Source organism: Piliocolobus tephrosceles, chromosome 11 (genome assembly GCF_002776525.5).
Source record: "Piliocolobus tephrosceles isolate RC106 chromosome 11, ASM277652v3, whole genome shotgun sequence".
NCBI classification, from domain to species: Eukaryota; Metazoa; Chordata; class Mammalia; order Primates; family Cercopithecidae; genus Piliocolobus; species Piliocolobus tephrosceles.
In genome coordinates this window covers 83,079,024-83,099,734 of record NC_045444.1, presented here as the reverse complement: position 1 = coordinate 83,099,734, position 20,711 = coordinate 83,079,024, and the positions used below count along the sequence as shown (strand labels likewise).

The following is a 20,711-nucleotide window of genomic DNA, read 5'->3' as shown; positions in this document are numbered from 1 at the left end:
TAGAAATCCTGCAGTTGAAATATCCTAATATGCCTCCTGCTTCTAGGGTAGCAGTGCCCACCCCCAGCACCACAGTAGTTCATTTTCCACACTGCAGCCAGAGTCGATTTTATAAAACTCAAGAATCTGATCGTGATCCTGTCTCTTCTGATAGTGACCTCGTTTATAACTATTGTCCTGGAACACTCTCAAAAATGCAATAGTATATTGTCTTCTAGTCCCTGTTTGTCATATTTGTGATAGTGGGGGAAATGATTCTGTGTTCCTTTGACTAAAAGTTTATTCTAGGACAGGATTTGGGGTTGGTACACACTGTCAATTCCAGGAAGTCTTGCAGGTGATAATGTTGCAAAACAAAGCAAAGAACAGCTGTTTTCTAGCCTTATCAAGCAGTTAGGGTTACTTTTATTTCAACTATGTAACAGAAATTGGTTTTAAAGTCATTTGCTTTGAAGTTAAAATTACCTTTACTCTCATTTTTCTAACAGATACTAGATTGTTTAAGTTCCAGATTCCATTTTCACACTAATAAGAAACAAACACAAAGTGTCTCATACTTCCAATATAATTACAGTATTGTATTCTTTGCAAATTTAAACTTGCATGCTTTTAGATAGTATTTTTTACACTATTATTTGATTTACCAAAAAATCCTAACATCATAGCATTTTGTTCCACATGTATTGACTAGAAAGGAGTTCCGAATCTAACCGAGAGTCTGTGGACGTTATTACATTAGATGAAAGGTTAATAGCTTTTTTCCAAATAGAAATAGCTTTAGTGTTTTTCTCATTACAAAACAATACATAGCTGGGCATGGTGGTATGCCCCATAGTCCCAGCTACTCAGGAGGGTGAGGCAAGAGGATTGCTTTAGCCCAGGAGTTTGGGACTCTAGTGTGCTATCATTGCACCTGTGCTCTGCACTCCAGCCTAGGCAACATAGCAAGACGCTGTCTCTTAAGACAAAACACACGCACAAACAAAACAATACACATTCAATGGAAATATAAAGAAGAAAATAAAAATCTTCTATAATGTCACTTTTAGGTTATTGTGTTAAACCTTGTAAGGTGTGTATTTCTATATCTAGGCTTTTTGTTTTCCTGTGTATATAGTCATGTCAATGCTGCTTTTTTTAAAAAAAAATGAAAATAGTGTCATTCAACACTTACGGCTTTAAAGTGTGTTTTCCACTTGACAAGCTTGGGACTTACAGGGAGAAAAATAGGTAAAGCAGATTTTTAGAAAGTTTTGCTTTCCAGTGTTTTGGGTGCTGTAATTTCCTCTTCTCCATCCCCATTAGGAAAACATCTATACAAACTTGTATTAATATTATGGGCTAGGTATGGTGGCTCACACTTGTAGTCCTAGCACTTTGGGAGGCTGAGGTAGGAGGATTGCTTGAGCCCAGAGTTTGAGACCAGCCTGGGCAACATAGTGAGACCTCATCTCTACAAAAATAAAAATAATAAGTAAAAAACAAACAAACAAACAAAAAGACACTTGTATTGATCTTTGAATCAGCCAGCCTTCATTTGCAGGATTCAGAAACCACTCTAGCTACTGTAAGCAAAAACAAAAACAAAAACAAAAACAAAAAAAAAAAACCATTTATTTTTAAAAAATCAGTGTTTACAAGATCTAAAACACTGTTTAGATCTAAAAACACTGGAAGATCTAAAAGAGTGGCCTTTAGGTAGGCCTCCAGAAATAAGCCTGAACTGATGAACTGGACTGTCAGGGGGCTACCTCTGCCCCATGATTAGGATGATAAGGAATCAGAAAGCAGCCACTGGAATGACTGATTCCATAGACACATCGCCCTAGCTGATGTTCGGGGACAGTCTTGTCACCCCCACTAATATTGCCTCAAGAGTCACACAGCTTTTTGGCTTGATCCACACTGCCAAAAAAATGAATGTCCTGCATCCCTGTGTCTTGCTTCTCTATCCTCACTAAACTCATGGCCTGTACGTCGGAAGCTAAAAGACAAAGTCTTCACAACTGTGCTCACCATTGGAAATCACAGATTTTCTCTGCCCCACTTCTGTCTTCTAAAGGCACTGTTCTCATGACCTGCTAATTCACAGGCAGCATAGGGCTCTTTGTTTTTTTGTACAAGTTGGTGCGAACAAAGTTCACGATATCTGGTAGAAAGGCAGGCTTGAACACAGCAGGCAAAATGACGTTTTTGCCAGATAACTCTCCCTTTTTGGAGTCTACTGCTATCAGTGGATGAGTACATGCCATGGTAGGGTGAGAAGTTTTCGGGTACTGGCAGAGCTGTGGCTCCAATACCCAGCGTCTGAGGTGATGGGACTCATTGTTCTGGCTAGGGTGCCTTTGGAAATGTGGGTCATGAAGATTGCGTGTTTGCACCAACAAAAACCTGGTGCCATTGGCACTGTAGAATGAACACAACCCAAAAATGATATGCCATTTGCTCTGCCCCAGGTGCCTCAGCCTTACCAATGCTGGTCATGTCTAAAGGTCATTGTATTGAGGAAGTTCCTGAACTTCCTTTGGTGGTTGAAGATAAAAGTTGAAGGCTACAAGAAGACCCAGGAGGCAGTTTTGCTGCATAAGAAACTTAAAACCTGGAATGATATCGAAAAGGTCTGTGCCTCTTAGCAAGTAAGAGCTGGCAAGGACAAAATGATAAACCATCATTGTATCTGACACAGAACACCCTTCATCATCTATAATGAGGACAGTGGTATCATGAAGGCCTTCAGAAACATCCCTGGAATGACTCTGCTTAATGTAAGAAAACTGAACATTTTGAAACTTGCTCCTGGTGGGCATGTGGGATGTTTCTGCGTTGGACTGAAAGTGCTTTCTGGAAGTTAGATGAATTATATGGCACTAGGCATAAAGCTGCTTCCCTCAGGAAAATCTTCCCATGCACAAGATGAGCAACACAGACCTTAGCAAAAGCTTGAAAAGCCTGGAGATCCAAAGAGCACTTCAAGCAGCAGGCAAGCAGATTCATTGCAGAGTCCCAAAGAACTCACTGAAAAATCTGAAACTCATGTTAAAGCTAAACCCATATGCAAACACATGTGTCAGGATACCATTCTTTGCCAGGCCAAGAATCACAAACTCTGGGGGATAAGGTAGCAGCAGCCGCAGCAGTAGCAACAGCAGCAACAGCAGCACTAGCCCTAGAGGCTAAATCAGATGAGAAGGGGGTTGCAGGAAGAAGCCTGTGGTGGGAAAGGGAGGAAAAAATGGCTGTGGGTGTTAAGAAGCAGAGGAAACCTCTGGTGGGAAAAAAGGCAGCAGCTACCAAGAAAACAGCAGCTTAAAAGAAGCCAGCAGAAAAGAAAGCTACCACAGAGGAAAGTAATCCTGCTGCATAAGCTTTTAAATGTGTTTATTTCATAAAGATAATATCATTTTGGACACCTTATTTTTAATATATACCTGATCAAAGAGACAGTGAAGAAAAAGAAAAGTTCATGCGTCTAACTGGAAGAGCTAAAATCACTTCTGGAACTCTAGCTCAAGGCAGTCTAGGAAATGTGGTGTTTAGCTGTCCGGCCTCTGTAATGTAGGGCAGCCCAAGCCCACCAATCAGGAAGCTGGAGTTGGATGTTGATGACCATCATGGCACATATCGAGGCTTTGTATACAGGATTTGCATTCCTTTTGGATGTGTCACTATACAAAGAAAAGCTTCAAGAGCCAGGCGTGGTGACTTGTGCCTGTAGTCCCAGCTACTCCAGAGGCTGAGGTGGGAGGATCAGTTGAGCCCAGGAGCTCAAGGCTGCAGTGAGCTATGCTCACACCACCACACTCCAGCCAGGGTGGCAGAGTAAGACCCTGTCTCTATTTAAAAAAATAAAAAAAAGAGCTTCAAAGCAAGCTAAAGGGGAACAATTTATCTGAAAGTGTAATATATACCTCTATAATTTATTTAACTTATACTATTGCTAGTTATTTTTTTCTATTTTTTTCACATAAATAATATAATAAATGGCTGTTATCAGAGTCAGTAATAGCCTCCTCCATTTTGCTAACACAGTGGTCAGTTCTCAGGCCTCATGTTGCTAAACTCAGTGATCAATTCTCAGACCTGGCTGGACACGGTGGCTCATGCCTGTGTAATCTCAGCAGTTTGGGAGGCCAGGATGGCAGTACTGCTTGAGCCCAAGAGTTTGAGAGCAGCCTGGGAAACTTAGTGAGACCCTGTCTCTACAAAAAAAAAAAAAAAATGTTTTTAAATTAACCAGGCATGGTGATATGTACCTGTAGTCCCAGTCACTCAGGCAGAGTGGGAGAATCCCTTGGGCCTGGGAGGTTGAGGCTGCAGTGGGCCAAAATCACACCACTGCACTCCAGCCTGGGTGACAGAGCAGGACCCTGTCTCTTAAAAAAAACAAAAATCTCAGGCCTTATTTTCCTTCATCTGTCATGACTCTTGACATGACTGCTCATTCTCTTCATAAAACTCCTCCTTCACTTGGTTCCAGAACCTCACGTTCTCCTTGTTTTCCTTCTAGCTCGCCTGCTCAGTCTGAGTCTTCCTGCTGGTTCCTCCTCATCTCTCCAGCTCTTAGTGGTGGGTGCCCCAGGCATCAGTCCTGGGACCCCGTTTCTTCTTTGTGTACTCCTTTGCTGATGTCATCCAATCTTATGACTTTAAATACTCTGACCTTCAAACCCATGTATCCAGCAACTTCCCAGTTAAGATGTCTTTTTTTCTTGAGACAGGGTCTGGCTCTATTGCCCAGGCTGGAATGCAGTGGTACAATCTCAGCTCACTGCGACCTCCACCTTCCAGGCTCAAGCCATCCTCCCACCTCAGCCTCCTATAGGTGTGTACCACCACACTTGGTTAATTTTTGTATTTTTTTGTAAAGATGGGATTTTGCCATCTTGCCTAGCCTGGTCTTGAACTCCTGAGCTCAGTGAGGCTTTCCCTAATCACCCTACATAAAGTTCTTTGAACCTTCCTTCTCTGCCATAGCACCTTGCACTTTGTATTCAACTACGAAACTTCTTCTTTTATTGTATGTCCACTCTGCCATAGGAAAATAGATTTTTAATACTTGGTTTATTATGGAATTATCAGTGCATGGACAGCACAGGGATTTTTTTTTTTTTGAGACGGAGTCTCGCTCTGTCACCCAGGCTAGAGTGCAGTGGCCGGATCTCAGCTCACTGCAAGCTCCGCCTCCCGGGTTTATGCCATTCTCCTGCCTCAGCCTCCCGAGTAGCTGGGATTACAGGCGCCCGCCACCACGCCCGGCTAGTTTTTTGTATTTTTTAGTAGAGACGGGGTTTCACTGTGTTAGCCAGGATGGTCTCGATCTCCTGACCTCATGATCCGCCCGTCTCGGCCTCCCAAAGTGCTGGGATTACAGGCTTGAGCCACCTTGCCTGGCCAGTGCATGGATTTTTAATACTTGGTTTATTATTGAATTATCAGCACAGGGAACAGTGTCAGGATACATGGTAATCATTCATTGAGTATTTATTGTATGAATGCATTTCCTTACATATGCACCATTGTGCACTCGTCTAATTATTTATTAGGATAGAATCCCTAGATTCAAAAGATATGCACTAATTGCCCAGAAGGTGTTCTTTTCTTTTTTTTTTCTCTCCCATCTCTGAGTCTGCTTGCTAGGGAACCAGAAAGGTTTTAACAATTTGTTCTCCCGCCAAGGTCTATGAGAATGTCATTTTCCCGCCACCTTCACTAACACCATGCCCTAGTGACACTGGTCTTTCCATTCCTTGACTTACCATGTTTGTCCTGTCTTGATGCATATCATTGACTATTTCCTATTCCCGAATACTCTCCTGCCACACCTTTATCTGGTTTAATTCTTCTTCTTATTTAGGATTCACTTGAAGTGTCACTTCCTTGGAGAAGGCCTTGCCTGGCCATCTGCTGTAAAGTAGCCTCTCAGTCACTCCATATCACATCCTTGTATTTTATTCTCATTACAGCATGGATCACTTCCAAATGTTTTCTTATTTGTACATTTATTTGTCTATGCTTCGTTTTTTCCAAAATGTCAGCTTCATGAGAGCAGGAGTCTTGTCTCTTTCAACGCTATCCACACTATCTGCAGTAAATGTGTGTTTGATAGTAGAATCAATACGGGGTCTTATTTTTTTCATTATTATCAATTTGCTAGGTGAAAATGGATATAACGTGAATTATTTTTCTGGATTCAAGTGCTGAGGTGATCTAGAAGTTTAAATATTCTGTTAACATATTTGTTTTAGATATGTTATATCAGATTTTTATATTACTGATAAACTGCATAACTTCTCAAGTTTCTGAAGCCGCTTTTCTCATTTTTGCCAACATTTTGCAAAATTTGGACTCACGTACTGTTGTTTGCTTTTTATCTCCACAGCTTTTGGAAAGAACAAACAGTGGGTTTGAAGAATCAGATTCTGGTGCTACTAAGAGTCCACTCCACTTAGCTGTAAGTGAGATGCCATGGGAAGCTTCACCTGTTACAAAAAGAACCTAAGCGTTCCTAAAACCATACTGCTTTTAAAATGTAAGCGTAGTGACACAGTGATGAGTGATAATGAAAGTAGTCCATAGTTAAAGGCACAGGCTGTGGAGAGAGACTGCCTCGCCTTCCAATCCCAGTTTCATCTGCTGGTGATCTTAGACACATGACTTACCCTGTCTTGAGGCTCGGTTTCCCCATCTGTAAAGTGAGGGCAAAGGAAAAGAGAGAATGCACCTAAAGCCTTACCCTCTATTCTTGTTATAAAGTTTAACAGTCTTTAAAATTCAAAGGATACATTTCAGTTTAAGAGATTTGATTAGAGATAACAATATACAAGTGGAAAACCTATGGCTCATTGAATACCACAGTTAAAAACTGGCAGGATGTTTGAGCACAAACTGATGAGAGCAAGATGAGCACATGCAGAGCTGCAGCTGCAACCTTCTACCTGCACTTGAAATCAGGGTCTCCAAGGAAGTCTGAGGCTCTGAATCTTGTACTGGGTGAGATCTGGGAGGTGAGGGAAGAGGTATTTTCTCACCAATAACACTTCCTCTCCTCATCCCAGTAATTGAAGGCAAATGCAACAGCTCAGAGTGATGATCCCCAGAATCTTCATGGGCGTGACCAAGGTGTGAAGTACACCCACCACTCTGTCTCAGATGGTGACACGCTAAGAGTTGGCCACCAGCAGCTGCTCCCTAGGAACCCTGCTGACTGGCAGCCACACCCCGCAACAGCCAGCTCACCTGCCCAAGGCGCTCACATGCCCTTGGTGCTGCTGAATTGTGAGGCCACAGAGATGGTGTTTGGATGCTTCTTTGCTTAGTAAAACCCAGGGACAGGACGCCAGGAAGAATGGGATGGGGCTGGGTCTCTTTGTTTAACTGTGTTTATGACATTTCACTTAATACCATATGTACATAAGCACTTCTTCAGTGTCGTTCTGATGAAAAATTGACATGGAGATTTTGGAGAGAAGAGAGGAGTGTTTTATTAATTGACATGTAGAGGGGGTCAGGAAAGGAGAGAGGAGACAAGGCCGTCACACAAGGATTGAGAGTATCCAGAACTGACCGTATGTGCGGACTCTTCCCTTCACCGCCTGTTTCCCCACATACTCACAGCACACCTGCTGACGACACCCACCAACACACCCACTACACACTCATACACGCATGCGTTTTGAGTCTAGTGAAATCAGGGTGAAATGTGCATCAGTCTTTGTTCCTAGAGGTGGAACAGGTGGATGAATAGTGGGATATTTATACATATAAAGCTTCATGCCAGTTGGCCCTTAGTACAGGTTGCTTGCTAGAATCCCTGCCCAACCATTTGCTGTGCCTAGGGAAGTTACCCCAAAGCTGAGCACTCACAAACATTCTCTAGGGACAGTTAGTGCTATATGGAGGGTTATCTCAGATGCAATTCTCAGGCCCCAAGAAAGTGGGTTTGACTGCATTGCCAAGCCTGCTACTAATCTGAGAAGAGTTTCTTGGCCTCCAAAAACTCTATCATCTCTCATTCCTCTTCTTTTTTTTTTTTTTCCCACACTGTGTTTGTTGAGTGCTTATTGTGTACTCTGCTAAACTCCATGGGTTGCTGGCTGTGTAAAGATAGGGTGCTGATATCATTTAAAAGAGGTGGGCTTTGGTAGTTCTGCAGCTGACAGAGGCCCAGGAAAGATACATTAAGTGGAGGTCCCAGCTGCCATTCTTTTCATTAGCAACTCACCTGGACATGGTGTCCCCACCTGTAAGTTAAAGGAAATCAGTTAAGCATCTCAAAGACCCATTCCAACTTGTTAATTTATTGAATTGTTTATTGTGTGATCTTAACCTAAATACCTCATCTCTTATGTCTCAGTGTCCCTACCCATGATATGAGAATAGCAATACCTCATTGTGGAGATGGCATGAGTTAATGGATGTAACACAATTAGAACAGTGCCTGGCACACATATGTGCCATGAGCTAGCTTCATTGTCATCATTACTAACACCATATAACATCATTATTAACATCATCCTTTCATCCAACATACACTGACTGTGAATAGTGCCAAGTACTGTTTGAGTAGGTGGAGATGTTGCAGTGAACAAAACCCCACCTCTGCCCTTGCAGAGTATCCAGTCTAGGGGAGACAAACAGGTGAGGAAATATCTCACATGACAGATGGTAATAAGTGCTGCAGGTGCTACAGAGAAAATGAAATGGGATCAGGGAGATAGAAAGTTTTGAGGTGACAAACAGGATGCTTATTTGTTTATTTAAGAGTTGGGGTCTCACTGTGTTGCCCAGGCTGGTCTCAAACTCCAGGGCTCAAGTGATCCTCCTGTCTTAACTTCCTGAGTAGCTGGGATTGCAGGCATGAGCTGCTGCACCTGGCCAGGGTGCTATTTTATTTAGCACAGAATCTCGTATTTGTACAGAGACCTTAAGAGCTACGCTTTTTGATATCTGATGAAGGAGTGTTGTGGGCAGAATGCAAAGTCCCTCGGGGAACGCATGCTTGGCATGTCCACAGAACAGGAAAGGGGCCACTGTGGCTGGAGCAGAGTGGTGAGGAGAGAGTAGCTGGGGGCGATGTCTCACATGTTGTTGAGGGAGCCAGGAGTTTGGGCGGCCACCACAGATCTCACGGGGACTTTTACTCTGAACAAAATAGGAAACTATTAGGAGGGTTTTGAGAAAACAGATTGATATGATGTGACTTTTGTTTTAAAAGGATCACTTTAGCTTCTATGTTGAGTCAAAATTCCAAGGGAATGAAAGCAGAAGCAAGGCAAACCAGGCAAGAGATGATGACCGTGACTTTGATCAGGGTGATTACAGTGGATTCCTTCTAAAGTCATTTTATTCTTTCTCTCTAAATACTAACACTTAAAACAAATTATTTGCTTTAAGGACTCCACAGGTATGCCCATCACCCTCTCTAGGGGCCTCGGTGGCAATTAACTTGATAAAACCCGAGGCACATACTTTCTTACTTGCTTTGATAAAACCCAAGGCACATAATTTCTTACGTGGAAGCATTCTAGCAGTGTAATGGAACCAGATGCCCCCAAACCTTGACTGCTACCAGAAACCTGACCTGCCTTGAGTTACTATTTCCTGGCTGAATGATTCAAATCTCCAGGGTTATTGGCCCAGTGAATTTCATAAGCATTTCATCCACTTGAAAATATTAAATTAAGAAACAATGTTATGCAAATGAAAGGCTCCAGCTGTCAAGATTTTCAGACAGATCCATTGTTCTCATGGATTCTGTTGAGATCCCAATTCTTTCCCCTCATTGTCCTTAGTTCCTATCTTAAAAGGTCTGGAGAAATTAATCACGTTTAAGAAATAATTGTTACCTAATAAGGTTTTTTAAAGGTGTTGCTTAAAACAATTTAAAATGTTTAATACTTCTAGTGAAGGCTTTACTTTATGCATAGTAAAATTCAGGAGCTACAAACTAGATAAAGAAACAAAGCAAATTTTGTAGATCACACTTGTCCAACCCCTGGCCAAAGGATCACATGTGCCCAGGAGGGCTTTGATTGCGGCCCAACACAAATGTGTAAACTTTCTTAAAACATGATGAGATTCTTTTTGCGATTTTTTTTTTAAGCTCATCGGCTATCATTAGTGTTAGTGTATTTTATGTGTGGCCCAAGACAATTCTTCCAATGTGGCCCAGGGAAGCCAAAAGATTGGACACCTCTGCTATAGATAAATCTGGCCTCTCAACCATTCTGTCTTTAAGAGGGTTTTCAAGTGCCTGGTATAAAAGAAAGTATGGGTTGAAATGTTAAAGTTTTCCTAATTGCCAGCATGGTTCACTCCATTTGATTTTAGTGTTAGGTCTCTTTAACTTAAGCAAGTTAAGTCCAAGTTTAAGCGACAGACTCAAGCCTGGAGTCAAGTGTTGTAGCCTGATGTACACACTGATGTAGGCCCTCCTCTTATCTCAAGTTTTACATGAAGTGCTCCTGAGTTGGCTTAAAATCACCTGTGTGGCCGGGTGTGGTGGCTCACGCCTGTAATCGCAGCACTTTGGGAGGGCAAGGCAGGTGGATCCCTTGAGTCCAGGAGTTTGAGACCAATCTGGCCAACATGGTGAAACCCCATCTCTACTAAAAATACAAAATTAAAATTAAAATTTAAAAAAATTAGCTGGGCATGGTGGCGTGCACCTGTAATCTTATCTACTGGGGAGGCTGAGGCAGGAGAATCGCTTGAACCCGGGAGGCGGAGGCTGCAGTGAGCCAAGCAGAATGAGACTCCAGCTCAAAAAAAAAAAAAAAGAGAGAGAGAAAGAAAGAAAGAAAAAAAAAAAAGAAATCGTCTCTGCCCTGAGCTGTTCATGACCCAAACTGCGTGAAAGGTGTATGGCAATTCATTATACCATCCTCTATTCTTTGCTTATGATTGGAATTTCCTATAATAAAAGGTTAAGGGAACATGTAGCCTATGGTTATGTTGCGCCCTTTCCATATTCGCTGGTGAAAAGCCTCACAGCCTGGGCTCTGGGAGTCAGCCTGGTCCACCTTTGAAACCCAGCTCCTCCACATCAGGCTGTGTAACCATGGGAGAACTGGGTGTCATCTCTGCCCTTCTGTGTCATCCTGGGCAAAATGGGAATAACAGGAGCAAAGCATGGGTTGTTGTGAGAATTCAGTGAGGCAATGCATGCCCAGTACTGCCTGACATACAGCAAGTGCTCCATAAAAGTTAGCTATTGCTTCAGAGTTTGGGTTAGAATAGAGGCTTACTATCCTGTGCAGCTATGGTTTGCATAACAAGTACAGATAAAAAAAAGTTAGACATATGTGTTAGTAATTTATTTTAGAAATGTATTCTCCATCTCAAGCTAGGCAGTGTGTGTAGTAGAAGAGCACGAGTCTAAAGGTTAGTCCTGGAAGTGTACCTTCTCGCTTCATAGCTCTGCTCAAGCCACTGCATTTCTGTGTTGAGCCTTCTATAGAAAGGGCTTAGGTTTCTGATTCAGTATTTGTTATTCAATTCTATCATCATTATTTTGTCTCTATTCCACATAGAGACAAGACTATTTTGTTTGGAAGTCAGCTAAATGGAATTACTGGGGAAAATTGTAAGATGGCACCTAAAAGCATGAGTTTTAGTAGTGACAGATTCTGGGTTCAGAATCCTGATTTTATCACTTACTAACTAAGTGATCTTGGGCAAGATAATTAACATTTCTTGTTTTGGTTTTTTCATCTATAAGAAAAGATATTTGGGATTTATGTTAAAATGTTTGAAATAGTGCCCAGCACATAAAAAACTCTCAAAAAATAATTGCTATTTAAAAAACATGTTTCTACCACAAATAGTAATAAATATAGTAGTCATTATATTCATTCATTCATTCATTCATTCATTCATTCATCAAATAAGTGTTGTGTGCCAGGCATGATTCTAGAATACAGCAGGAACAACCCACATTAAGTCCCTTCAATCACAGACAATAAGCAAATCAATAGATATGTAACAGATATCCATTGATATCTGTTTTGTGCTATGAAGCAGAAGAAAGCAGGATTAGTGGGGTGGAGAGTATCTGGGGGTATGTGTGAGGTGGAGGGCAGAGCCTATTTTATATTTTACATGGGCTGCTCTGGGAAGCCCCCATGGTAAGGTGATATTTGAGCAGAATTACTGGAAGAGCTTTCCAGACAGAGGGAGCAGAAAGTACAGATGCAGTGGCCCAGAGCAGGACATGCAGCTATTTAACTAGAGAGGGAGGCTGGTGCAGCTGGAACAGAGTGAGTGAGGGGACATGCTGAAGCTGAGGGTAGTGGGAGGCCAGATTCTGGGGGCCTGATCGGTCATGGAAAGTTTTGGATGTTGGTATCAGTGAGGGAAGACGTCATAGTCTAGTTTTAAGCAAGGAGGGATGTGACCCAACTTGAATTTAAAAGATTTCACCCAATGGTTGCATTAATAACAGATTGCAGTGGGACAAGGATAGGAAGGGAAGCTTTTGCTCTAATCCTGGCAAAACAGGTTGGTGATGCAGTGAGAAGTAGACAGATTCTGGATGTATTTTAAAGATAGAATAGAAATGATGAGCCCTGAAATTGGCATTGACACAGCACTTTGTGAGAATTAGACCAGATTCCTTCCAGATACCTGAGAACCTAATGACACCTCTGTGTGAGTTAGCAAATGTGTCCCTTGCTTTCAGCAGACATTTCCCTGTACTAGGGCAGCAAGGAGGGGAAGGGCTATTTTTCAACACCCATTGGCCCTATTATCCCAGAGCCCGTCCTTGTTTAAGGCAAAAGCTCTGGGTTTAACAGTAGGGAAGACAAAGACAACTGTAAGGTTTGGGGCCTGAACAACTGGAAGAATAAAGTTGCCATTTACTGAGATGGTAAAGGCTGCAGATGGAGCAAGTTTTGGGAGGGAGATTTTGGTTTGAGATACCTATTACACATTCAAGTGGGAACATCAGTAGGCAGTTGAGAAGTCAAGGGAGAAGTGGGACTGGGATATACTTTTGGGATTCATCAGAATGAGTTGTTATACTACCTGTTATAAATGATATATAGGTTTAATATGTAACATAATCAAAATCATTCACAAAAATAATGTAATGAGAAAAAAATGTTTAATTTATCTGTACTCTTAATTCTTATGTCTCCTTTTCAATCCAGTTTTGTTATTGTCATTGTTAACACACACTCAGGAAGAAACATTCAAATCATATTTTAAAAGATAAGGTAAAATAAGTCCATGTGTTTATTACTCTGCTTCCTGGTTGTAGAGATAACTACCATTGATAGCTTCTTTTGTATCTTTGGACAAATCTTCTATGAATATAGAAGTCTATATATATATGATATATTTGCTTTGTATATAAATGAGGTCATGCTTTACGTGTTGTTTACAACTTCGTTTCTCTTTTTACAAAGTTTGATAGATTGTGTTAAACCACGCTTCACAAATGTCACACCAATCTACACTCTCACCAACAGAGTGTATGATTGCTTTTATCAGTGTCTTACCTAATGCTGGGCATGACCAAACTTTAATCATTGCCAGTCTGGTAGTTGAAAAATCGTACTTTAAAAATTTACTTATTTCTTCACATATTCACATATTTATTGACCTTTTATATTTCTTTTTCTGTGAGCTGCCTTTTCATGCCTTTTGCATATTTTCCTAGCTTTTAAAGTGGTTTCCAAGCGTTCTTTATATATTAAAGAAATTAGTCTTTTGTCTGTGCTGAGCCTGTTTTCAAACAAATTGTGTCTTGAGTAATAGCTGCAGTAGAAAAACGAAAAGTGCAGATGACATTAAGAGGAGACTTGGTTGCTGAAGACACTGGAATCAGGCTTTTCTTCTTCTTTTTTTTTGAATTCTGAGTTTTTGTTTTTCATTTGAAGGTAATCTTAATGCTATTAAATTCACAAATGTGCTAATTTAAATACCCAGTCCTATTTATCTAAAACACACGTTGCAAATGTACTAATATCTGTTCTCTCCACTTGTCAGCGCCCATTCAGGTCATGGTTTGGAAATGGGGAGAATAGATTCCCTTTAAACTGTAAGTCAGCAGTTGTTTCCTTACAGTTAACTTTAACACAATTCATACAGAATAGTAATTAACAATGATCTTCTTTACTTGTTAACTCACAAGGAAACACCTTCGAAACTGCATTTTGTTAAAGTTTCTGTACTAAAATGTAGAAAAACGGAACTACACAAATATTGAAAGTTTAAAATGCCTTAATTTTTTAATCCTCATACCACTACCCCAATTTATAGGACAATACACCTGGTGTAATTTGAAAAGAAAAAGAAAAAGATAAAGCTACAGCAAATAAAAGACCTCAGGAATGTACATCTAAATGGCATTACACTGCATTAATTAATAGCTGGACTTTTTGCAAACTGTGGCTTTGATAGTCCTGCACAAGAAGGTTTCCTGCTTAAGCTGCAGTAACTTTTCTGACTATGGATGATCATTCCTTCTGTGGCAGATTTTTACCATTCCTCTAATACATTTGGGAAGATTGTCTCAAAGTAACCTGCAGCTCTCCTGACAACTCCTCGCTCTCTCTCCTGCTAAGAGCAATAGCCCTTTTCTGCTGTTTTTAGAAACTTCGGCTACCATATCTACTACTTCCTCCACCAGATCCATAACCACCACCATAGGAACTGCCTGAGCTTCTTCCACCAAAACTACCCCCTTTCATGGATCCAAAATTTGATTGCTGTCTCCCACTATGATTTCCAGAATCATTATTGTTCCCACCGCCACCATAGGTACCACTGCCAAAGTTTCCTCCTTCATTGTAACCATCATACCCCCACCACCGTATCTAGCCCCTTGGTTTCTATATCCTGGTCCACCACCACCATAGACCCCTCTACCACTAGAACCAGGACCACCATCATAGGTGCCACCATCACCTCCAAATCCATTACACCCACCAGCACCTCCTCCATAACTGTCTCTGCTGCCACCACCTTCACCACTATAGCGTCTTCTTCCACCAAAGTTTCTACCACAGCCAGAATTACTTCCTCCACCTCCAAAGTTTCCTCCACCACCCATAAAATTGCCAGATCCACCTCCACAACCTCTCTGCAATCCAGCAGACCACATATCTTGTATTGAATGGACCTCTTTCACTTCCCAGTTATGCCCATTAATATTGTGGTATTTCTGAATGACAGTTTTATCAACTGTAGCATGATTATCAAAAGTTACAAAAGCAAATCCTCTCGTTTTTTCCAATCTGCCAGTCTTCCATAACTTCTGTGGTTTCAGTCTTGCCATACCTTTTAAAGTGGTCTCTCAAATTCTATTCCTGTATATCTTCTTTAATACTACCAACAAAAATTGTCTTTGCTGTTAGCTGGGCAGCAGACTTTGCAGAATCCTCCCTAGAAATAGCTCTCTGGTACCTCTACATGCTCAGCAACCCTATGGGGTCAAGCATTTCACCTCTTCCACACAAGAGTAGGTCACAAAACCAAAGCCCCAGGAACATTTTGTTTGGGGTCTTTTATTACCACACAACCTGTGAATGTGCCCCATTTCTCAAAATGTTCTCTTAAACTATCACCTGTAGTTTCAGAGTCAGGCCACCAATGAACAGTTTTCTCAGCTGCTCTTGACCATGCCGCCCATCCCCGTTTTCACCCCATATAACCTTAGCTCCCTTCTCTTATTTTCAGTGTCCTTTGTCTGTGTGTGGAGAGGTGGGGGTGGGGAGGTGCTAATACATTTTTAAACTTATAGACACAGTAAAAATTATCTTTCAGACTTTTAGTTTTGTATTTTGGTGGTATAAAGTCTCTTTCTTTGTTGTTGTTTTTTTTTTTTTGGAGACAGAGTCTCACTCTGTCACCCAGGCTGGAGTGCAGTGGCATGACATCAGCTCACTGCAACCTCTGCCTCAGGTTCAAGCAATTCTCCTGCCTCAGCCTCCTGAGTAGCTGGGATTACAGGCACCCGCCATCACACCTGGCTAATTTTTGTATTTTTAGTAGGGACGAGGTTTCACTATTTTGGCCAAACTGGTCTCGAATACCTGACCTTAAGTGATCCACCTGTCTCAGCCTCCCAAAGGGCTGGGATTATAGGCGTGAGCCACTGTGTCTGACAAGCCTCTGAATCTTAACACAGCTTAGGACCTCATAAAAGGTCTGAAATTAGTGCTGCTACATGGAATATATTTCCATAATTGTTTCTATAATGAAATGTTTTTCATTATAATCAAGGGAAGAAATAAAGGAGAAAAGCACTAGCTACATGCAAGATATTATGCAAAGCCTATGCAATTTCATCTTCACAGCAACCCTAGGAGGCAGCTCTGATTACTCTCATCTTATAGAGGAAGAAACAAACTCTAAGTGAAATTAAGAAACTCACCTAAGGTCACACAGTTAGGAATTAGTAAAGAGTTGGCCCATAACAGAACATCTATATGCCTCTGTTGTATCTCAAAGTCCACGTTTTTGGTAATTTTTTTCCCCAGGTTTGTTATCAGAAAAGACTCCTGGAAAAAAAAATTCTGATTATGCCAATATGTTTAGGACTGAACCAACAGATAAAAGAATATGGTAATTCATTCAGCTGTTAGTTTATATTAGACAATTAGATCAGTAGATATAAATATAAGAATACATTAATACATTCAGTGCCTTTGGAGCAAATTATGTGACAAAAGAGAACATGAAACTCATATGGAACTGTGAGGTTTGTGCGTTATAGTGTTTCAGTCTAACTCTCCAGCTTGCCTGTGTTTTAATAATTATTCCAAGTGTTTTTCTGACGTGCTCTTGGGAGTGGTCTCTACCCATGGTCCAGGAAGCCCAGCCCCTCCTGTGGATTGTGGCGGGATTTGAGGTGAGCGAGCAAGCATAGGAGCCATTGGTTTCTTCTTTGCAGGCCTACAATGGGCACCATCAAGCCTTGGAAGTCCTTCTGCAGTCACTGGTGGACCTGGACATCAGGGATGAGAAAGGCCGCACTGCTCTGGATCTGGCTGCCTTTAAAGGACACACAGAATGTGTAGAAGCACTTATCAATCAGGGCGCGTCCATCTTTGTGAAAGACAACGTAACCAAAAGAACCCCACTTCATGCCTCAGGTAGGTCTTGTCAAGGACCTGCTTACCCCTAGTTTTGTGGCTTGTTCATAAGTTTTAATAGAAGGAAAACAGCATCTTCTTTCATCCCAGTTTTTAAAATAATATCAATTTTCTTTCCACATCAGACATACTTCCACACTTCTAAAATGCTTTTGGCCTGCTATCCTCTTGGAGGCGATTTATGTTCTCTGGCCAGGTGCTCTGGCCTTCTTAACTCAAAGAAGAGTTCAGAACTTTTGGCTAAAAGCTACCACAAAACATTCTGAACAAAGGGCAAGGTGTAATGCAATCTTCAGAATAAGTTACATAGAACAAAACACATCAAAATCAAACAGTATTTGAAAGCACAAAACCAATAGCAGGTTTTATGGCTATTTCATATTCATATTAATGTATTCAGGGCTATTTTATATAGGAAATCATAAGGCAGCAATCTAATCGGTACATCATTCTGCCAGCCTAAATGATGTTACTTAGCTTTTTTTCCACATCAATATAAAAATCAAGATGCTTTAAAAGCACATGTATATATCAAAAAGGAAGTCATTTGCCTTTTCTGAGATTTTCTCCCATGCCCATGACAGACTGTGTCAGGACACTTCTAGATATATACACAGACATAAGGGTAATATGGAAGGTCTAGCTCAGCTAAGATATAGATACCTCTGAGCTCAGGAAATTCAGTGATATCAGCCTTTGATTAGGGTATTGGATAACATTTTGTAAAGAGAAATAACTGTCTTACTTGGTGAAATGGATGTATTGAGGAAGCAAATAAGTGAAGATACTTTTTCAAAAAAGACTTTATGATTCTTGTTACTTGGGAAAATTTTCCCAGAATGATAGACCTTGTAGAACCATTTCCATCTACGTTCCTGAATTTCCAAGCCACTGAAGAAAAACAATACAGAGGTTGAAAAAACCTGATTGTTGCCTACTTACCTGGAAATGATTGTTGCTGGAAAAAAAAAAAACTTTAGCCATAGGGTTAGTAATAGTGTGGTTGAATTATAAATTCTTATTTCTCATCCCATTTAGTCTTTTTGCTCCGCAGCCATTCTTGTTATTATTATAAAATTCAAATTTTGTCCTCCTTTTTTAAAGATTAGTTGCCTATTATTAAGAGAAGCATCCTATTTTCGTTATTATATAATTCCTTTCAATAACAAAGGGCCTACTTTGATGGTGGAAAATCGCCCTTATAAACAGGTAAACAACGAAGAACAAGCATTTACACTCATTTGCCAGTGTGATATGGGTTGTGGTCCAATGAAGCCCCCTAGTGGTCAAGAAGACTCACTCAGCTTGAATTTTCCTCCTCTCATTCATTAAAAAGACACTGTCACCAGACGGTTCACAAAATGTCTACTGCGCAGAAGCTTTAGCGTGTGCTTTGAGGATTTGCTTACCCAAAATCTTTTTCAACTCTTTTGAGAGGCGATATTTTGAGTTTCAAATCCTCAGAGCACTATGAGGAGCAAGAGCCAGGATGAGTATCAGAGGTTTTGGCACAGATAGTTGGAGTGACAGCTGTAGTCTCTGAGTCGTGTGAAAAATGGTTGTCACTCACAGCCAGGGAGAGGCTGAGCTGGTCTGAGAAAAAGCTGAACTTGGCAGCAAAGCTAAAGATGTTAGCATCTTTTTGCTAGAAGGCAATTTGGGGGGAAAAATGTAGTGTGTAGGAAGCCAATGAGAATTTAAGTTTGGCTACAAACTTCAGGGGAACTTAAATTTACCTGAGGGACTGGGCGTGGCAGTTCATGCCTGTAATCCCAGCAGGAATTCCAGATCAGTTTGGCCAAAAAGGTGAAACGCCGTCTCTACTAAAAATACAAAAATTAGCTGGGCGTGGTAGTGCGCATCTGTAGTCCCAGCTACTCGGGAGGCTGAGGCAGGAGAATCACTTGAACCCGGGAGGCAGAGGTTGCAGTGTGCCGAGATCATGCCACTGCACTCCAGCCTGGGCAACAGGGTGAGACTGTGTGTCAAAAAAAAAAAAAAAAAGCACAACTGTAGAAACTGTTTTGCTGTCTAACATATTGGGATATTGGGTGATATGAAGTTAGATAATTTTTTTCTTCTTGTGTTTAGCCAAATATCAAATGTCACTTGCACTATTGTGATTATGACTATTTAGAGTATTAAGTTGCTACAGAAAGAGGAACCAGTCAAAATATGCTGTTTTTCCATCTTCATGAACTTGCTGTCTGCACTATTTAGCTGTCAGTCCTTTGCCAGTCATTTCCTTTTAGCCATACATTAAACTTCTTGCCTATTTCACCAATGGTAGCAGATTTAGTGTAATTGTAAGAACAAAAAACATAGCAGCAGCAACTACATATTACCTGTACTCCAATCCGCAGAATTTCCTCCCGAGATACACAAATGTAATGTTGCTGAGAATGAGCTGGATGCAATGGTCTACAAAATGCGCATATTATTCCTGTAGTTCATTTGGGTGCTGTTGATGAATGCAAGCTAATTCGAATATGTATGTATTGTCCCTGAAAAAATGTATCATTGTTAAATTAGCATTCTCTCCTGACTGGCAAGCAAATAAAAGGTCTGTAAAATGCAGCTCTTAGGAGAGCCTTTATCAGCCTCACAGAGTGGCGTCTATTACCTTCTCTCTCCACATCCATAATGTGGCAAATGCCAATGTACTGTCATTGTTAGAGAAGGTCACGTTTGGAATTTTAACCACGGTTGCTCTCATCTTATTCCCTGAGTGGGAAGCGATGCCTATCATAAGGCTTTGGTTTCCATTCAACAGCCTGGCAGAAAGCAGCTTAGCCGGAGGTGATCGTCACAGGTTTGCTTCCCAGCCCCTGTGTGACCACAGCCTTCTAAAGCTGCCTGGTACTGGTGTGCACAGGAGTGCGTCCCATGCTCCCGCCCCGGCCGGTCCAGGCCGGCCCCGCGTGGGGGCCGCATTTCCTGCCCACATTGGCCCCCACTCAGTCCGCTGGGTGAGGAGAGGCAGGGGGAGGCCTGACCTGGCCTAGGAAAGGGCTCCCAGGGAGCCCAGTCACACCCCGGCCAGGCACGAGGACGCCTGGGAAGTCAGAGAAAGCGCCGGCTGTGGTTTGGGGACCGCAGGGCTGAGGGACCTTCACTCAGCAGTGAGCGGGTGGAGCCTGCACAACCTGCCGGCGTGAGGTTTTGTTTTCTGCCACCACCCATCCGTCAGGGCTATTGCAGGAATACCTCTTCTGAATATCTACCTCAGAATGTAAAACGACCTGGGAGAAGAGGCAGCCCCATCTCCCTCCTCCCTTCCCTGCTGCCCCCCTCCCCTCTTCCCTCCACTTCTCTCCTTCCTTCCTCCCCTCCCTCCTCCTCCCTCCTGCTCCTGCTCCCCTCATCTCCTTCCACTCCCTTCTCTCCCTTCTTCCTTCTTGTTAAAAGCGTTGGAGGCAGGGTAGATACAGGATGATTATATGGAATTTGGTGGCTCAGAGGAACAAAAAGGGGAGGTGACTAGCGGGGAGAGATTATTAGTCCCATGACAGGAGATAAGAAAGGACCCTAAGTGTAAGAAAAAACCCTCAACACAGGAACTAGAAAAGGAATGTGGGGATCAAAGCACCCTGCTGGGAAGAAGGGGGA

At 41.8% G+C, this 20,711-nt stretch overlaps 1 protein-coding gene across 9 annotated transcripts in view; it reads left to right on the top strand.

Moving 5' to 3' along the window:
- Positions 1 to 20,711, top strand: part of ANKRD44 (ankyrin repeat domain 44) — a 327,884-nt gene that overhangs the window by 283,507 nt on the left and 23,666 nt on the right. For 5 of the 9 annotated variants that reach the window (XM_023218065.2, XM_031936501.1, XM_023218036.2 and 2 more), the window contains 2 exons: positions 6,380 to 6,451; positions 16,901 to 17,102. In XM_023218065.2, coding sequence (XP_023073833.1) covers positions 6,380 to 6,451; positions 16,901 to 17,102 — 274 coding nt within the window. Of the gene's footprint in view, positions 1 to 2,456; positions 2,619 to 6,379; positions 6,452 to 16,900; positions 17,103 to 20,711 lie in introns of all 9 variants that reach the window. The other 4 variants (XM_023218043.2, XM_023218022.2, XM_023218030.2 and 1 more) reach the window with 1 other exon arrangement.